We start from the raw sequence: 20,429 nt of genomic DNA on the forward strand, positions 1-20,429 counted from the left end.
AGGGATATAAAATTAATTGGAGTTAGCTTAGCAATTGGGGTAGTATTTTATTACTCCTCTTAGTATGACTCCCTTCCCACTAGGGAGCGTGTGTTGGTCCACCTTTTGTGTTCTCTCCTCTGCAAGAGAGGTGGGATCTCTTCCAAAGGGATCCGGGCCGGCGCGCCAGGATAGAGGGAGAGGGCATGGAGAGGGGGTTAGAAAAAGGATCAGTTGGGACAGTACCAACAGGTAGAGAAAGAGTGAAAAGAGGTCTGTTGGCGACCTCAAACTAGTATAGCCGGTGTTAATGGCCAGCATCTGGGCTTAAGGCCCAGTGGGAGGAATCCGTTGACAACGAGACAGAGGTGAAGGTGGGGTGCGGACTCAAATACATTTGGGGTTATACCCTTCCTTGGATACACTCGTTGGGGGGGATAGGAGGGGCGGGAGGGGGGATAATAACGTGATAGACTTTATGGCGACCATCCCCTAGGTACCAGTTGTGTGTTGAGAGACATAATGGTAAGCATTACACTTGTCATATCCCATAATGAGGGCTAGCTATGTGAGCCTGTTGCTCCAATAATGTTTCCGGTATGGGGGGGGAGGGAAAGGTGGGGGGGGGGGCGAGCCCATTCTGTGTATATTGCGTTCTAGAGGAGGGAGACAAAGCCTTTATGTACGGATTTTGTCCTAACCAACAGCGTTCTTGGATATCGGCATTATAGACTTTAAGACAATTGTCCTCTAACCTACAGCTTTATGTCCTTGGATCACAGTATAATAAACGTCGAAGTATCCAGCCCTGCATGTGCATTACAGTGGGGTTTGGTTGAGAGGGTCAATGTCTCTAGTTGTATAACAGGCGTGGGGGGGGGGGGGGAGAAAGAGGGGGGAGTGCCAACATATAAATTGGGTATCTAAACCCTCAACATTCTTAAATAACATCATGATCAGATTACTTGGGTTCAACAAAGACCTTCAACTTTGGAAAGGCAGATTTTAATAAACTGAGGTATAATCTAGTAGTAATACAATGGGATGATGTTTTTGCAGGGAAAAATGTAGAAGATAAATGGGCAGTCTTTAAAACATTGTTATAAAAGCACACTTATCAGTGTATACCCTTGGGTAATAAGTATAAAAGAAATAAGTCAAAACCAATGTGGCTAAATAAACAGGTAGGGGAGGAAATGGACAAGAAGAGGAAGGTGTTTAGATTCTTTAAGTCAGAAGGGACAGAGACATCGTATCAGAATGATAAGGAATGTAACAAAAATTGCAAAAGGGCAATCAAATTAGCAAAAATAGATAATGAAAAAAGGATTGCAATAGAAAGTAAGGTCAATCCTAAAAAGTTCTTTAAGTACCTTAATAACAAAAAAATGAGAAAAGAAAATATAGGACCCTTTCAGTGTGAGATGGGTAGGAAGATTATTGGAGATAAAGAAAAAGCTGAGGTATTAAACAGATTCTTTGCCTCTGTGTTTACCAGGGAAGAATCAAGTTCAATAGTAGTGCCGCAGGAGGAAGCCACAACGTCCATATTAATGAACAATTGGTTAACTGAGGAAGAAGTTCATAAGCGACTTGAAAAAATTAAAGTAAATAAGGCACCTGGCCCTGATGGCATACATCCAAGAGTTCTCAAGGAGTTAAGCTCAGTAATAGCAAAACTATTATATTTAATATTCCACGACTCAATTTCCACAGGCTCAGTACCACAAGAATGGCGTAAAGCAGATGTGGTGCCTATATTTAAAAAGGGAGCTAGATCACAAACAGGAAATTACAGGCCTGTAAGCCTGACTTCAATAGTAGGGAAACTACTTGATGGTTTAATACGGGATAATATTCAGGAATACCTAATGGAAAACAAAATTATTAGTAATAGTCAGCATGGATTTATGAAGGATAGATCTTGCCAAACTAACCTTATTTGTTTCTTTGAGGAGGTAAGTAGGAATTTAGACCAGGGTAATGCAGTTGATGTGGTCTACTTAGATTTTGCAAAGGCTTTTGATACGGTTTCACACAAGAGGTTGGTGAATAAAATAAAGAAAGTTGGACTCAGTAATAATATATGCACCTGGATTGAAAACTGGTTAAAGGACAGACAACAGAGGGTTGTCATAAATGGAACTTTTTCCGGTTGGGCTAAAGTCGTGAGTGGAGTACCTCAGGGATCGGTACTGGGACCCCTGCTTTTTAACTTATTTATTAATGACCTTGAGGTTGGGATCGAGAGCAAAGTCTCCATCTTTGCTGATGATACTAAATTGTGTAAGGTAATAGAATCAGAGCAGGATGTAATTTCTTTTCAAAAGGACTTGGAGAGACTGGAAACGTGGGAAGGTAAATGGCAGATGAGGTTTAATACAGATAAATGTTAGGTTATGCATTTGGAATACAAGAATAAAAAGGCGACTTACAAATTAAATGGAGATATATTGAGGGAATCCTTGATGGAGAAGGATTTAGGAGTGCTTGTAGACAGCAGGCTTAGCAATAGTGCACACTGTCATGCAGTAGCTGCAAAGGCAAACAATATCTTATATTGCATCAAACGGGCAATGGATAGAAGGGAAGTAAACATAATTATGCCCCTTTACAAAGCATTAGTAAGACCACACCTTGAATATGGAGTACAATTTTGGGCACCAATCCTAAGAAAAGACATTATGAAACTAGAGAGAGTGCAGAGAAGAGCCACCAAATTAATAAAGGGGATGGACATTCTAACTTGTGAGGAGAGACTAGCTAAATTAGATATATTTACATTAGAAAAGAGGCTTCTAAGAGTGGATATGATAACTATATACAAATATATTCAGGGACAATACAAGGAGCTTTCAAAACAACTATTCATCCCACGGGCAGTACAAATGACTCGGGGCCATCCCTTAAGGTAGGAGGAAAGGAAATTTCACCAGCAACAAAGGAAAGGGTTCTTTACAGTAAGGGCAGTTAAAATGTGGAATTCATTACCCATGGAGACTGTGATGGCAGATACAATAGATTTGTTCAAAAAAAGGTTGGACATCTTTTTAGATGGGAAAGGTATACAGGGATATACCAAATAAGTATACATGGGAAGGATGGTGATCCAGGGATTAATCCGATTGCCAATTCTTGGAGTCAGGAAGGAATTAATTTTTCCCCTTAATGGTTTTTTTTTTTGCCTTCCTCTGGATCAATAAGTAAATATAGATATAGTATAAATGATCTGTTGTCTAAATTTAGCATAGGTTGAACTTGATGGACGGAAGTCTTTTTTCAACCTCATCTACTATGTAACTATGTAACTATGTAACTATATGATTAACTTTATGGTGACCAACCCTGAACTCACACCATGGTTTATTCTGGTTGAATAAGTAAAGGATTCTAATTGTGTATCCTTCCAGAGGGGGGAGGTTGGAGAGGGGGGGAGGGGGGAGAAGTTGGAGGGAGGGGGGAAGAGGGGGGTGGAGAGGGGGGAGAGGGGGGGAGGAGAGGGGGACAGGGGGGGAGGGAGCGAGAGGGGGGGGAGAGGGGGAGGGGAGGAGGGAGAGGAGGGGGGGAGGGGGGGAGGGAGTGTAATTCCAACCTATACATATTATGTCCCTGTTGATAACATTCTTGTGTAGAAACATGGTAAACGTTATGATGATCAACATTTGACGCCCAATATAATGAGAAAACCGATAGCTATAATTATGTCTCCAGCGAGGGGGGAGGGGTTAGTCCCGAAATATTTATGTTATGTCTTGACCAACAGTATTAAGTGGTATCGCGGTGAGTTTCTTGCAACTTGGTAGATCCTGGCTAATATAACCAATGGTTCTGGTTCTGAATCCAGTGAGGATAAACAATCTTAGCGTATATTTATGGAGCTCAGAGCAACAGTGCTCTGAGGTAACAGTACAACAAACTACATGGTTGCAAATCCCAGGCTTATAACATAAGGGGGTCGGGTAAGGAAAATCAGGGATTTTTGTTGTATTCCCTGCTAGGATGTGGGGAGAGGGGGGTGGGAGGGGGGAGAGGGAGGGGAAGAGAGGGAGGGGGGGAACGTGGGGGGGATAGGGGGGAGAGGTGGGGGGGAGAGGTGGGGGAGAGGGGACAGGGGGGAGAGGGGGGAGGGAGGGAAAGGGGGGGGAGAGAAACTGACCAATATTGTGACATATTATTAACAGACCTATTATATATTTTTAAGAGTCTTTTCGGCGGCTCTTATAGGGTCTTTAAGACAGTTCCCCGACAGGGCTCCGGGTTCAGTCGAGGAACAGACCGGCCTGTTTGGGCCAGAGTTTAAACACCGGGACTCCCATGCCTGGAACTGGCTCAGGGGAAAAAAAGGGGAGCGGGGTACTCACAGTTATAGATCCTCGTCTCCCCCCCTCACTCCCTAAACCTGATAGAGCCCCGATTCTTCGAACCCTAAAAGCTTCCGAGCCATCGATCCAGTAACCCAACAAACTAGCCCAGATGGATCAGGGCTCCATGTTTGCCTGCGTCGGGTAGCTCAGAACCAAACTTTACTCCTCCGCCGCCGGGATAGATGCTGGCACCTGAATCGCCTCTTCTCGAGAAGCTCCATCCAACACGGGGTCTTCGCAGCAATTATGTCGCATTCCAGGGTTTGTAGACTCATGTTCCGGGAGACTCAGCGACTGTTGTGAGGGGTGCCAGACGAATTGGAAGAGGGGTAAGTGACGGATATAAAAGGGTCCCTGGCTGCCTGCTTAACGCTTATCCGTCTTCTGATGAGCCGTTGCTTTTCTTGTTGCTGCACCGGCGGCACCGTCATCTGATTCTTCCCTCTGCGTAGATGTCTGTGGGGGATCAGTCGGCCATGAAGCTGGTGTGGTCAGGCCCAGGGCCCGCACGTAGGGAGCCATGTCTTCAGGATATCTTATCGTAAGATATTTACCTCCATGGCTTGCCATGAGTTTAAAAGGGAACCCCCAGCGATATTTGATGTTGTTCTCGCATAGGAAAGTAGTCAGGGGTTTCATTTCTCTTCTCCGGATCACAGTTATTCTGGACAGATCACTGAAAATATGGAGGGACTCGTCCATGAAGGTAAGTGAATCTTTCCCTCTGCAGGCCGCAATAATTTTTTCTTTAGTGGTATAACTGTGCATCCTTACGATGACATCGCGCCTTCTGTTAGGGTCCTCCAATCGTGGGCCAAGTGCCCTATGGGCCCGATCTATTTCTAAGTCCCTGTCGTCCAGAGGGTCACATATTGATTTGAAAAGATCTATAAGGTATGGACGGAGGAGGCCAGGAATAACCGTCTCTGGGATATTGCGTATGCACAAGTTTTGTCTTCTATCCCGGTTCTCCTGGTCCTCCATTCCGTCTTTGATACGGTGGATTTCTTCCTTAAGTCTAAAGATCTCCTCCTCCGCTCCAGTCTGGCGCAAGAAGGTCTCCTCAATTTTGCCTTCCAGGCTTGCCGTTTTTTCTGTTAGGCCATTGATCTCCTGCGTGAGATTGTGAACTGCAGTTTTAATTTCTGCTTGGAGGGATGTATATAGTTTAGTATGCATAGAAGCCATGAGCTCCTCCAAGCTCTTGTAAGCGGTTCTTCTGGTGCAGGGGTTTCCTTGGTCCGTGGTCCCTTTCCTTGCACCGCCTGCACGCTTCGTGTACCGCCGCCATCTTGAGTTTCGGTCGGCAACTCTGGGCTCTTCTGCCGCGGGGAAACGTATTTTGACACCTCTAGGTTTGTAAGCTTTTTCTGTTGTCTGGACATTCCACAACTAATGCCCCAGCTGGGGAGCTGCAGTTCGTTCGAAAGATTCGGGTGGAAGGGTGCGTTTTTCTTCCGTTATTCAAGAAAGTCTGCGATGCTCCCAAATTACACATCCATGTCGAATGACGTCACCGGAAGCCTTGAGTATTTCACTTTTTGAACATTAGCTGATTAAAATGCTTTAAGTTTTACTTCAAAAAACAAAACACAAAGGGTGCCCAGAGCTACTTCCAATATGACAAAAATACACAGTGAAATACAAATATATATGGTAGAAAGGGGTGTGTGATAGACAGCACTCTGACACAATGACCCAGCAAGGTTGCAGGGTGCACGGAACAGGAAGGGACCAAAATTCCCTTCAAAAGTACTAACAAACCAAAAGATAGTACCAGCGCTTTCTGTCTCACAGCTATAGATATAAGCGAATACCAGTGTAGGGAATATGAATAATTTAATGACACTAATAATAAACTGACGTCTGCAGCTTTCTGTTGAGGATCCTGTCAGTGACGTCACCAGCCAGACGATGGGAGCTGGCAATCCTCTACACTACTTATAGCAATGAATTCATCATGCTCAGTCCCAAGCACTCCATAGGACACCAGGAGCTGTTGATAGAGGGTTTGCTTCTACTTGTTCACTGATTGATATCTGATATCTGCATATGTTCTGTGTCTTTTACAATATTCATGTATTCACATTTATTGTCTGATATCTGATATCTGCTAGGTGATTTGCCCTCTTTAGATTTTAGATTTATATAATTAGCTGAGTGTTGGATTATTTGACAGTGGGGAGGGAAGGCTTAGGGAAGTACCTCTGGGGCCCTTTGGGACCAGGGGGAATGGGCCAGATGAAGAGGTCACCCCTCGAAACGTCGCCCCCTAGTTTGCTTTCCTTTTTCCATTTTTGTGATTTTTTCCTTTTGTTTCATGTTTTTTCCCCTTCTCCTTCTTTCCCCTCTACCCCCTTTTTTTTTATTTGCTCTATGGTGATATTTATTCTTGCATTGGCGTATTTGCTATTGTTGCTATATTTTCAGTTTATTATTAGTGTCATTAAATTATTCATATTCCCTACACTGGTATTCGCTTATATCTATAGCTGTGAGACAGAGAGTGCTGGTACTATATTTTGGTTTGTTTTTACAAATATATATATATTTCTTGACAAAGGGGTCATTTAGTTTAACCCTTTGGCCATAGCATAATAAGCCTGTGAGCCACTTCAAGGCATTTTGGGGGTTTATATGAGCTTACGGGGTATTTCTGTGTTTATTAAGTTTGACTTCAACAGCTTCTAATTTGTAGGTACATTATTATTTTTTAACGACTGATATTCAAGTTTGAAAAGACAAATGTCTAGCAGTTAGCGTATTGATATTTAACTTTAAGCATGTACTAATTAGCCTCAATAAGGAGGAATTACTGTAGTGCCCAAGATTATTCAAACACAAACCAGTGGCAATCGCCAAAAAGACCCAGGTACACCTAGGTACTTGCTGGATATATGCCTTAAACTTGCCTTAAACGAGACCCAGCATGTACTGCTGCGGCCAAGTTTATTCGAGCATTTGCCCGTTCTTGGCCGCAGCAGTAGCCTGGCGCGCGCCCGAGGGTGACGGGCGCGCGCCGAAGCAGCGGAAGAGCGCCCTCCGATCGGGGCGCTCTCCCTACCGCTGCCGGGTCCGCCGGGTCCCCCGGAACCCCCTGCCGCCGTCCCCCACATCGCGGGACACCAGGGCTCCCTCGGGGTGCCCTGGACGTGCGTGCAGGGCGCGCAGGCACCCGATGACGCGTGACCGCGCATCGGAGACGCGAGGCACGCCGAGGGGCTGCCACTTGCAAGCCGGGAAATCTCCCGGCTTGCGGTACTGGCCACACTGCAATAAAGTGTGTCGCCAGTGTATGCATTGATTAATGGCCCATCAGATTGACAGCAGGGGTCCCTGGCAGTCCCATTCAACTGAATGGGACTGCCAGGGACCCCTGCTGTGTTAATCCTATGGGTCATTAGTCAATGCAGAAATGCCTTAAACTTGCCTTAAACACCAGGTTACACCCAGCACATACCCAGAATGTAACTGGGCTAGTTTAAGGCAAGCTTTAGAATACTTATGGTCTCATCTGTACATGGCAGCATGCCAGGAGATAGCAGTAGGAATGCACATTTTTCTTATGTTGCTGGTTAATTAGTTTAAGCAACAGAAAAGAAAGGGAAAGATATGACAATGAATAGAAGGGGACACTATTTATGTAAGCTATAAAGCAGCATTCCAGACCACAAAGTCTCTTCTGGTGCAATAAGATGCCTTCCAGTGATGCTTATGTAACCCATATTCCCCCCCTCGCCCCCAGACACAGATGCTATATCTAGGGCGTGTGAGGGCTGGTTACACATGCTTGAGTGGTGCGTACCTGAAGGTAACAAGAGGGCCCGAGCTTCCCACGATGATGTTGGGGACACAGGACCAGGCTTCTGGGGTAGTTGCCTCATTCTTTAGTGGTGGTGCAGCGCCTCCATCCTCTATACCTTCCCAGGGATATGGGGTAGGACCCATTTAGAAGAAATGACCCTGGTCCCAGGGTGGATGCTCCAGAATCACACACAGTCTCGAGTAAAATCAGCAATGTCTCTTTATTGTCTCTAGCTCGCACACAGCAGCCTTGGAAGCACACAGCAGCAACAACAACAGCAACAACCACAGTACACCAGGAGATCCTAAGGTGTACAGCCGTTCTCCTTTCCTCTCCTTTCCTCCAAGAGGTACTCCGACAGATTTGTCTGTGAGGGGCCTCAATACCCCAATGCCCACCTCAGAGGGTATCCTCTGGGTGGGGGTAGATTCTCCCCATCACCCCCTCATCAGGGTGAGGGGCATTGGTCCACCGGAGCTCCGCTCACTCTCCAAATGTATTAGGCCAGAGTTCTCTCTCTCTCTTGCTGGCTCCCAGGACGGAGCTTGATCTACTCCTCTCCTCCAACTCCCAGGACAGACAGCCTGACTGTCCTCCTCCAACTCCTCGGACAAACAGACTATCACTCACAGGAACCGGCTGCTTAATAGAGTCAGCCCCACCCCTCATGATGTCAGCAGAACCTCCCCTCTGTCTCTTGCCAGCAGCAGAGTCAGGGGCCTGCATCTATCACTCAGGGCAGGGCGTGAAGGGGGAAAAGCCATGATTACTACTGGCGCCTGCCCTTAACAGGACTTACCACAGTAGGAGAAAGATATGTATAGCCCGTGCTGTTTACAGTGGGCTACACTTATAAATATTCTTCCATCTTTAAAATTCACACTACAAAAATATAACTTTAATTTAGGCACGACACATACTGTACTGTAGATACACAAGGTCTACTATGTTGATTAGATTAGTTTTAGTTATATAGGATGTTGATCTGGATCAATGTCCTTAAATGCAAAGAAATATTCAGTAGGAGATAAAACAAAAAGAAAGTGCTGCAATCGCTTTAGCTCTCAAATAATAAGTGATATAACCTCTAGTGATGAAATATAATCAAGAGTTAGGGGATACTTATACATATAAGCAGGGCTGCCTGATAAAAACTGACTGAACCAGATCATGAAAACTTACATACTGTATAACAACTACAAACCGGCGTCTTAAAAATGTCCAAAAAATGCAGGTGACAGGTTGTCAAACCGTACAATGTAGTCTAATCTGGAACATCTGGGTCTGCTCGTATAATCCACAGAGATTTGTCTCAGGACACGAGAGATTAAACAGATAGAGAAATCATAGTGTAAACTGCTACTGTATATACTAATATAGACCAAACAACACAACATAGATGGCTGATAACAGGACACAACTAACACACATGCACACACTAAACAAGCTATACAAAAGTTGAAATAACCAGTTAAGCTTATTTATTAAAATACAGTATATAAATGTAACCCTCCTATGGTACCCCACCCGACATGAGATTGGGGGGTACACTCCTTCTGGTCACTCTGAGTGGTCTGGGTGCTGTGACCTGCTGGCAAACAGGAGGGCTGAGGGCTCCGCGGTGTTGTGGGGAGAACCAGGACAGGGACAGGAGGTGATGTGGGACAGGTTACCTTGCTCTCTCTGGGTGGTGCAGTGCCTCCAGCCAGCAGGGATCCCCTGGGGTCTCCAGAGGAGAGACCCCACTGACACTCCATTCTCCATACACAGGAACAGGGACACACACAGCAGCTTCTTTTCCGTGGATCTTTATTCAGCATAGGTGTGCAGACAGCATACAGCATGATATCACAGGCATGGTGTAATCTCTGCCTCTCTGCTCATGGCAGCTTGATTTCCCAGGTGGGGCAAGAGGGGGAGACCTCTTCTTGTCTTCCTATCTCTCTCAGCTCTCTCTCTAGACTCCTGATCACTAACTGAATTTGGGAATATGTCTCAATTTGAATATCCTCAGGGAGTGTTTCTAGCTTTGAATCATTACAACTCAAAGCTGGATACCGATTGGCTCACACACACATTAGGGGGTGTTCTAACCCATATCCACCCTTTGGATTAACACATTCAAATGTTGCTTAGGCCCGCCTCTGAATATTGCTACAATACTTCAGAGCTGAAACTCACAAACAGGCCAACTGAAGGAATTAACCTTTCCACTGCCTGTTCTAACACGACTGACAGAGGAAAGGCCCAGAATTAGCAATAGCTGCCGAAGGCCAGGCTATATAAAAAAAGACATTATCTGTCTAAAACAGAGAAAATATCTTGTCTTTTTTTATATTTTAATAAATTAGCTTAACTGGTTAAATCAGCATTCTTATTGATTGTTTAGTGTGTGTATGTTAGTTAGTTTTGGCCTCTTATCAGTCATCTATGCTGTGTTGTTTGGTCTAGATTAGTATATACTGTAGCAGTTTACACTATGAGTTCTCTATTTGTTTAATCTCTCGTGTCCTGAGACACTTCTCTGTGGCTTACAGTAGCAGATCCGGATGTTCCAGATTAGACTATTGCACGGTTTGACAACCTGTCAATTACATTTATTGGACATTTTTGAGACGCGGTTTGAATTCAGTAGGAGAACTTATCCCAAGGTTATTGGTGATATTATAAGTGTTACAGTAGCAGAAGTTTAAATGGCACTGGGATGCATGTTACATTGGCCCGGATACTTCAAACTACGTTTAAGTGGAGTTAATATCACACCAGTTTTAAAAAGATTATGGGCTCAATTATCGCAATTTTAAAATGGTATTCATTAAAATTGTGGTAATAATATATTTAGCAATATTCAGCCCAAAATCATGATACAGGAATGAATGCAACTGTTAATAATGCATTAATACCGCATTGCAATAATATTTCTATCATAGGCTTATGAAATAACATTAACCCGTTTGATGCCTGTTGTTACCCGAGGTATACCACAGGCACCAAAGGGGTTAATATTATCATTTAAAAAAATACAAGCCAACCCTGAAGGCCACCTTAGTGGCTAGTAAATAATTGCAACACAATGCTTTACTAATCTCTAAGGTAATGAAAGGGTTAACACTTCCCACTACACCCGCCCTCCCCCAGGAGACCTACCACCCTCCCTGGGGCAACTATCCCAATCTCCCATTCCATTTCGCCTGCCCCCACAAACATACGTACATAGCCCCCTCCACTCTCTAGACCAATACCCAATATCCCTATTAGCCAAACCATGTGTGTATAAAAAAAAACATTAAAAATACATTTAAAATAAATTTAAACCATTAATCCAATGATTGTCACTGTGGTTACCTAGGCCCTCTCAATGGGGGCATAGATGGCCACATTGGCAATCAATGGTAAACTAGAATAAAAAAACATATACAGTAACTGAACAATATTAAAATACGTGACTAAGTCCATTTCATTACCTTAGTGGCTAGTAAAGCATTAATAAGCAATGCATTAATAACTGCTATGGTAATAAAGGGGTTAACACCACCTGACACCCCCAACCCCAGGAGCCTAGCCACCCACCACGGGAAACTACTCCCATCACCCACCCTCACTACCCCCATAACTCACACTGCCCTACTTCCAAAAAATGTACCCTCGCTCCGACAGTACTTGGCAATAGCCCTATTAGCCAAATGTAGGTAATAGGGCTTTTGCCAATTGAAAACCATAATAACATACATTAAATAACAAATACATTGCAATAAATAATTACCGTAACAACTAAGCCATTTTATCCATGGATTGTGACTGTGGTTACAATCGATGGGGCCTAAAATAGCCTCTTTGGCAATCAATGTAGACCCTAAATAAATAAAAGTATTACTTACCACTTCTGGGATGAAGGCCATTCTTCTCATCCTCAGGGGAACCCGCAGATAACTCCAAGTAAAGACCAATGCGCAACCATAAAAATAAAACCCATAAACAATCTGTCACGGTAGGGATCAGTCAAACAGCAAAACAAGGTAGTGAAATAAAATGAGGTTTGTTTAGAGAAGAACTTGGAAATACATAGAAATAAAAAATACAAAAATATACACACTTACAGGGGGCTGGGGAATTAGATCTAATTAATTAGATCAGGGAAGCTTTCCTAGGTGTAGGGTGCCCGCTTGCATGGGCTTACCCAGAACAGAACCTTGTTACTGTACGTACGTCCTGGACTGAAAACCAACAGAAAATCCTGACCGGAACCTAATCCTGAATCTCCTGGAACCAATTCCGGCAGAAAATCCTGACCATGACCGCAAGTTTCATTTTGAGAACTCGGCCACAAAATACGGGACTTAGGCTCTGTGAGGCAAGCTTTTCAGGCTATTATTTCAAACAGAGCAACTTTGAAAAGCCCGCCATAGCTTCATCGTCTCCTAATTGGTTGCGCTACTCTCTCTCCTGGTCAACACCTTACATAACCTGCGCTGGGCTATCCTCAGAACAGAGGGGGGAAGGAGCAGCCAATCAGTGAAGGGGAATCCCTCCCCGCCAGCCAATAGAAAGAGGGGCTCGACCCTTGGCTGACGTCAGGGGAGTAGGCATGCCACAGAGGAGCGAAAGCCAGGTGAGCGGGAAATATGATTTTAGCCAAGAGGATCAGATTATATGGCTGCATCCTCTCTGGCAAACTCATTGCCTCCTGACTGGCCGGTTCAACCAGGTAAGCACTGACAAAGGGTGTCCATTTGTAGTGTTGACATGACCATTCGCCTTTTCTCACTCACCAAGTGCTTTCACACTTTTGGACATCCTCTTCTCTTTGAACTATGTACCCTATGTAGATTTGCTGGTGCCATAACTGGTCACTTTGGAAAGCAACATACAGCCTTAAAATAAATGTATGAAACATTGAAACACATATTTTAATACATGGGGGACATTGGGGAGACTCAAAATTGTGCTGGATATAGAACTGGGATATCGGGGCTTGAAAAGCAGGAGTCTGGTGGAAACAGGGAAGCTCCAGTGTATATCTAGTCGCGTAACGGCAAATGCCTGCATGCTAGGTAGATTTAAGGTGCTACTTGTAGCTCCTGTTCCCGAACTCCTGCAAATAAAAGAATTGCATTCTTACCCAGATATCCCACCTAAAACTCACACATGGAACGTTTCATGAGTCTGGGGTAAAGGGAACATGAAATAGGAAAAAACAGGGTAATTTCATTTTCCAACATGTATCATTCCTGACAACTGAATCAATTTGGTAATGCAGTCCCCTTAAATACAGAGGAGAGGGTACAAGGTCTGAGCCCCTAATTGGGCAGAACACAGGCCTTAGCCCGCCTCCTCCCCTGTAACTCAAAAGAACTACTTTCTGGTGGGGAAAACCCTGGATTGGGCCTAACACTGCCTGCACTGATACCAGGATTTACATGTCAGGTAGGGTAGATTAGTAGCCAAACCAGGAATGGCTACAGAAGTTTGGGAAGAAGTTGAGAAAATCCTTGCAAAACTCTTAACATGCTGCATAAATAGTATGAAAACTTCAGAACAATGGAGTAATTATATAGTTATTCTGAACCACAAGAAAGGAGAAAATACCTATGTCAATGACAACATACCAATCAGTCTACTTCTAATCTGTTAGTCTATATATGGACTATATGGGTTGCTGAAGCAATTCTGAATTAGAAGATCTTTAAAAGAATCCTCAATTAATGTATCAAAAATGTAAACAGAGAAACTTCCCTCAGTTACTGGGTGAAAGTATAAAAATAAATATAAATGTCTTTGAAGATGTAGCATAGGACTCATTTAAATATATTTTGCATTGAACTAGAAGAAGTTGAAGTCAATGTCTACCTTCCCCTGCAAGTATCATTGAATGGGACCTTTTCAAATTAAATCAATAGAAGAATGACAATGAAATGGAGTGCACATGGAAGAACAAGACCATTTTGCAAGAGAACCTTCCACTGTGCCTCAATAGAAGTGTTCAACCAGTGTATCCTGACAATGCTCACAAATGTATGGGAAACGTGGACCCTAAATGCAAAGATAATTCAGGATTGAATATGCAGTACCTAGAAGATCACTGGAGAGACCTTCAACCAGCAGTGGACTGATAAGGGGTGATGCTGATGATAACATATATGGAGAGTGTGTGTGTGCGTGCGTGTGTGTGAGTATATATATATATATATATATACATACATACACACACACACACACACACACACACACACACACACACACACACACACACACACACACACACACACACACACACACACACTGAGGTTCTTACTCCATTGTCTCTTGTCCAAGTGTCTATTACATAACAATAGAATAGGCTTTTAAGTCTCCTCTTTTATTTTCACCGTAGCTGGTAACATTCACCTTGTCATCTGACATCCTCTCCATATCTATTGTAACTACTGTACATCTCTTTAATATACTGTTTACAGTGTATACATTATGAAAAATCTGTTGATGAAAGGACAAATATGGTTACCTGCCCTTCTATCTCAATTTTTGTAGTATTTTCTAAATATTTAACCCATCCCTACTATGCAGTTATGCTTCAATGTTAGTGTGTTGAGGAAATCCGAGCTTATTACATCTAATAGGAAGGTTCACTAGATGTAATAACTTTTATATACTACAACAGATATAAGAAATTTATGTATGCTTTACTTTATTTTACATATTCGTTTATTTTAAATTGTTACTACAGTACATTTAATAATACCTTTTTTCTCCCTGTTAAAAACTTTTTAATCTTACAGTATTTACCTTCATTTATTTTTTTCTTAGCAAACTTTTGTACGATGATGGACACTGTCACAAATTGTGATGAAGTAGAAGAGGGACATTTATGTGGGAATAAACAAATAACTCAATGTAACGCTACCTGCGAGTGTGGAGATCGAATATATTAGTTTCCTTTTGCCTTACCATCTCTTAATGTTATAACTTCTCCTGATTTGTTACAAAATGTTCATCATACAAGAAAAATGTAGTTTTAAATAATTTTGTATGTGTAATCTATTCTTCATTTGCAATCTCTTACGTTGTGTATGATTTTTTTTTAGAATTTAACAGAACATTTTAGTTTCTCTCATTTGTGAATATACTGTATTTGTCAGCTTCATCAATGAGAATTATGTTGGTATACTTTCCCAAACCATCACTACAAATAAAGTTCAAATAATGCTGTATTTCGTTATTCGAATGTATCTTACAACATCTATGTAAAACACTATTTTAATAAATGAATAAATTAAGCTACTGCTGATCTACTGTTTCTTCATTTTTTATACAGCATGTTCATTTACATCTTTCAGTTTAAAGTTTAAAATAGTTGGAAAATATAGTATATATTGTGTCTATTACTACAATAATAGCATGCATTGAGATGAGGAATTGTATGTTTGCTTGTGTATAATTTTTCATATTGTGCAAATTATATTCACACAGGGAGATGCCCAGAGTGGGTTGCAAAACCATCTATCAGCTAAATCTAATGAACTGATTAAACTAGGTAAATATAAGGTCAAGAAAGAGTTTGGGGGTTACAAGTTCTGCTAGAATACATTATGTAAAAATGGTCTGTGTGTGACAAATGGGACCAAACAAAACAAGTCTCAGTGTACACACAAAATGACAAGGCAATCACGTATAATATGTACCATGGTCATCAGTAGGGGTGCTTTCCTTCTAATAGCAGATTTAAAAGCAGGACTCCACTCATTCTATTAAATAGCTGTTAAGCCTGTTGCTGCTGTAAAGGTAAACTTCAATAGGATGTGGCTTTACTCTAATAATCTATCTCCTTATCATGGCACTATGAGATAGAAACTTCCCAGCTCTGGAAGAAAACTGTATTCTTCACCCTCTGGTTCTGCTGGAGATTCACTTTTGCAACTCCTGGTTCTGGAACTACAAACTCAGGTGTTGATTGACCATCCTCTTCTGCAAGTTCTGGTTCCCCTAGATCTTCTGGTTCTGTTTGTTCTCTCTAATTGATTTTTTGGCTCTGCATAATATTTGGTGCTTTTGAATCTCCTGGTTTGGCAAAAGCTAATCAATTTCAGAGCAGGAGGCCTGACTCTGAATAATCCCCTTGTCACGGGAGACCAGGCATTTACACCTTTTTACCAGGACCATACGTTGAGCAAAACAGGTAAAGTGATTTAAATGGAAATTTATTCGCAGGAAAAGGCATACACACAATGATACACAAACTACATAAGAAGAAACACACTTACTTGGGCACTGGGATAAAAAAACGAGACTTTCATAGCTGTACGGCAAGCTAGACAAGAGTCTTTCTTTGACCGGGACTTAGCCCGAAATGTCATGGAACTCAAATCAGCATGAAGATCCAGATGTCACCACTCCCTTCTCTCCGGAGGACTTGAAATTGCTTGACCGGGACTTAGCTCCAAATGTCCTGGAACTAAAATTGTCTTTCAATCCCAGCCATGACCGCTACGTTTGTTTCTGAGAACTTGCCCGCAAAAAGCTAGACTTTTTCTGCAGCCGGTGCCTTGCTATTCATGCAAGAGCATCTTTTTTCACATTCAAAAATCCAACCGCTGTTTTAGCGCTTAAGAATCTCTCGGGTGATTGGCTGAGAGGTTTCTTATAGTATATTGGAGTTCATTCACAAAATACTACAGCCAATCACAGCATGGGAACTTTCTTACCAGCCAATCAGAGTGATGCCAGTCCTGTGATGACAGGCAGGAACAAGTTGAAAAATAAGGCAGTGCACTGCCCAAAGTAACAGAAGGAGGCTCACGGTTTTTAGCAACAAAAAAATAGATTTATTACATAAAAAGTGGACAAAAGGGTCCCCCCTAGGCCACAGCAGGGGTCCACCAACTAGTTTCAGGCAAAAATGCCCTTTATCAAGGTGTACAGAACAACCCAAAAAGCCCCAATTTATAATATAGCACTGATCGTGCTATCACGTGATGTCACGACCAATCAGAAAGCAGCACCTATTAGATGTGTCCCAATTGGCCATTGGGATCACATCAATACACTAAACTTTATTAGACCTCACATGTCTGCAAATACAAGGCAATGAGTATGGGCAAACAGGTAATGCGCTCTGATTGGTGCACTGACTTCTGGAACAATTGTAACTTTATTAAATTGACATTTAAAAACGTCCATGACAACAAAAAAGGGGCTTCTTAAACCTTAGTGCAAAGATCAAAAACAACAAAATATAGAGAACAGACATTCTACATAAGGACTAACATTAATAATAAACTTAAAAAAGAATATTAATAACAATTACAGCTTAAAATTAAAAACATAAACATATGTATAAAGTGCTATTAATCAAAATTGTGAGAGAGATAATAATACATTTTAACTTTGTCCTATATGGCATGAATATTAAAATTTGACAAAAATAGCACAGTTGCACACAGAACATTTGCAAGACCAGGAGGGCACAAAATAGATTCATACATAATTGTTAAATGTTACTTAATCATTTATCCCCTCTTTCCTTTAAGATTACTAAGCACACAGACCAGAAATTAACCCTAAAATAAAAAAAAGGGAGGGGGAGAATCCCCTAAGTATGGAATCAATAATGGTCATATGCAGTGTTCGACAATTAATGATAACTACTCGCCCGTCGCGACTGGATTTCGGCCGCTGGCGAGCCGTGCTGCAGCTCTAAGAATTCCCCTGCTCGTGCCAATTTTTTTTTTTTTTTAAATAAATAATCCCCCTCCCTGATTGGTGTGACACGAGGAAGAGGGCCGGCTGGCAGCTCTGGGTCAGCCCCAACCCCCCCTGCCCCCTATCCCCGCTTGCTGCTCGGGCGGTAGGCTGGGGGGGTCCCGCGGCTGCTGCCCAGGCGCTTCCCCTCCATCTCACGTTCTGGTAATGGGAGCGGGGAAGCAGACTGGCATCAGCCTGCGCATGCGCACGCGAGGGGGCTGGGGGGTCCCGAGGCTGGCAGTTCTTCCATCACCATGGCCTCAGCCTGCGCATGCGCACGCGGGGGGCGGGAGGTATTCTGGGGGGGGTCCCGTGGCTGCTGCTGCCCAGGCGCTTTCCCTCTGTCCCACGCTCTGGTAATGGGAGCGGGGCAGCAGGCTGGCAGCAGCCTGCGCATGCGCATGCGAGGGGGCTGGGGGGGGTCCCGAGGCTGGCAGCTCTCCCGTCGCCATGGCTGCAGCCTGCGCACACGAACGCGAACGCGCACGCGGGGGGCGGGAGGTATTCTGGGGGGGGTCCCGTGGCTGCTGCTGCTGCCCAGGCGCTTCCCCTCCGTCCCACGCTCTGGTAATGGGAGCGGGGAAGCAGGCTGGCTGCAGCCTGCGCATGAGCATGCGAACACAGGGGCAGGGGGGGGTCCCGAGGCTGGCAGCTCTCCCGTCGCCATGGCTGCACCATGTGCACGCGCACGCGGGGGCACGTTCCTCCGGCCACGTTCTTCATGGAGATGTATGTCTGTCCTCCCGCCTGGCTGCTCGACCCCCGCGCATTGCGGCTCGACCTCCAACCTGGTTGCCCGACCTCCCGCCTGCTTGCTCGGTTGCCCGACCCCCCCCGATTGGCTGCCGATTCCCCCCCCACCTGGCTGCCCGACCCTCAGCTGGCATGTGGAGGACAAGGCGTGCATGAACAGGTGGGCAACCTCCCTTCCAATAAATACTGTGTGTGTCTGTGTGTGTGTGTGTGTCTCTGTGTATGGGTTGGTCTCTGTGTATGTGTGTGTCGTCGTGTGTGTCTGTGTCTGTGTCTGTGTGTGTGTGTGTGTGTGTGTGTGTGTGTGTGTGTGTGTCTGTGTGTCTGTGTGTGTGTCTCTGTGTATGTGTGTCTCTGTGTGTGTTTGTGTCTGTGTGTGTGTCTGTGTGTCTGTGTATGTGTGTGTCTGTGTGTCTGTGTGTGTCTGTGTGTGTCTGTGTGTGTCTATATCGGTGTGTGTGTGTCTGTGTGTCTGTGTGTGTCTATTTGTGTATGTGTGTGTGTGTGTCTATCTGTGTGTATGTGTATGTATGTGTGTCTGTGTGTGTCTCTGTCTCTGTCTGTGTGTGAGTGTCTCTGTCTGTGTGTGAGTGTCTCTGTCTGTCTGTCGCCCTCTGTCTGTCTGTCGCCCTCTCTCGCCCTCTCCCTCTCTCGCCCTCTCTCTCTCGCCCTGTCACCCTCACCCTCTCTCTTACCCTGTCACCATCACCCTCTCTCTTACCCTGTCACCCTCACCCTGTCGCCCTCACCCTGTCACCCTCACCCTGTCACCTCACCCTCTCTCTTACCCTGTCACCCTCACCCTCTCTCTTACCCTGTAACCCTCACCCTCTCTCTTACACTGTCACACTCACCCTCTCTCTTACCCTGTCACCCTCACCCTCTCTTACCCTGTCACCCTCACCCTCTTACCCTGTCACCCTCACCTCTCTCTCTCTCACCCTCTCTCTCTCACCCTGTCGCCGTCTCTCTCTCTCTCACCCTGTCGCCCTCTCTCTCTCTCACCCTGTCGCCCTCTCTCTCTCTCTCTCACCCTGTCGCCCTCTCTCTCACCCTGTCACCCTATCTCTCTCTCACCCTGTCGCCCTCTCTCTCTCTCTCACCCTGTCGCCCTCTCTCTCTCTCTCACCCTGTCGCCCTCTCTCTCTCACTCTGTCGCCCTCTCTCTCTCACCATGTCGCCCTCTCTCTCACCCTGTCGCCCTCTCTCTCTCACCCTATCGCCCTCTCTCTCTCACCCTGTCGCCCTCTCTCTCTCTCACCCTGTCGCCCTCTCTCTCTCTCACCCTGTCGCCCTCTCTCTCTCTCACCCTGTCGCCCTCTCTCTCTCTCACCCTGTTGCCCTCTCTCTCTCTCACCCTGTTGCCCTCTCTCTCTCACCCTGTCGCCCTCTCACTCACCCTGTCGCCCTCTCTCTCTCACCCTGACGCCCACTCTCTTTCACCCTGTCCCCCTCTCTCTCTCACCCTGTCACCCTCACCCTCTCTCTTACCCTGTCACCCTCACCCTCTCTCTTACCCTGTCACCCTCACCCTCTCTCACTCACCCTGTCGCCCTCACCCTCTCTGTCTCCCTGTTGTGCTCTCTCTCTCGCTCTCTCTCTCGCTCTCTCTCTCTGTGTGTCTCTCTCTCTCTGTGTGTCTCTGTGTGTGTGTCTCTCTCTCTCTCTCTGTGTGTGTCTCTGTGTGTGTGTGTGTGTGTGTGTGTGTGTGTGTGTGTGTCTCTGTGTGTGTGTGTGTGTGTGTGTGTGTGTGTGTGTGTGTGTGTGTGTCTCTCTGTGTGTGTCTCTCTCTG

General features: G+C 44.6%; 1 protein-coding gene across 1 annotated transcript in view; it reads left to right on the forward strand.

Annotated features, from left to right (window-relative positions):
* Positions 1–15,423, forward strand: part of LOC142493885 (cysteine-rich venom protein-like) — a 49,674-nt gene extending 34,251 nt beyond the window's left edge. The window contains exon 8 of the mRNA XM_075598581.1: positions 14,950–15,423. Coding sequence (XP_075454696.1) covers positions 14,950–15,074 — 125 coding nt within the window. The 3' untranslated portion in view covers positions 15,075–15,423. The remainder of the gene's footprint in view (positions 1–14,949) is intronic.
* The last annotated feature ends 5,006 nt before the right edge of the window (positions 15,424–20,429 follow it).

This window comes from Ascaphus truei, chromosome 4 (genome assembly GCF_040206685.1).
Source record: "Ascaphus truei isolate aAscTru1 chromosome 4, aAscTru1.hap1, whole genome shotgun sequence".
In the NCBI taxonomy this organism is placed as follows: Eukaryota; Metazoa; Chordata; class Amphibia; order Anura; family Ascaphidae; genus Ascaphus; species Ascaphus truei.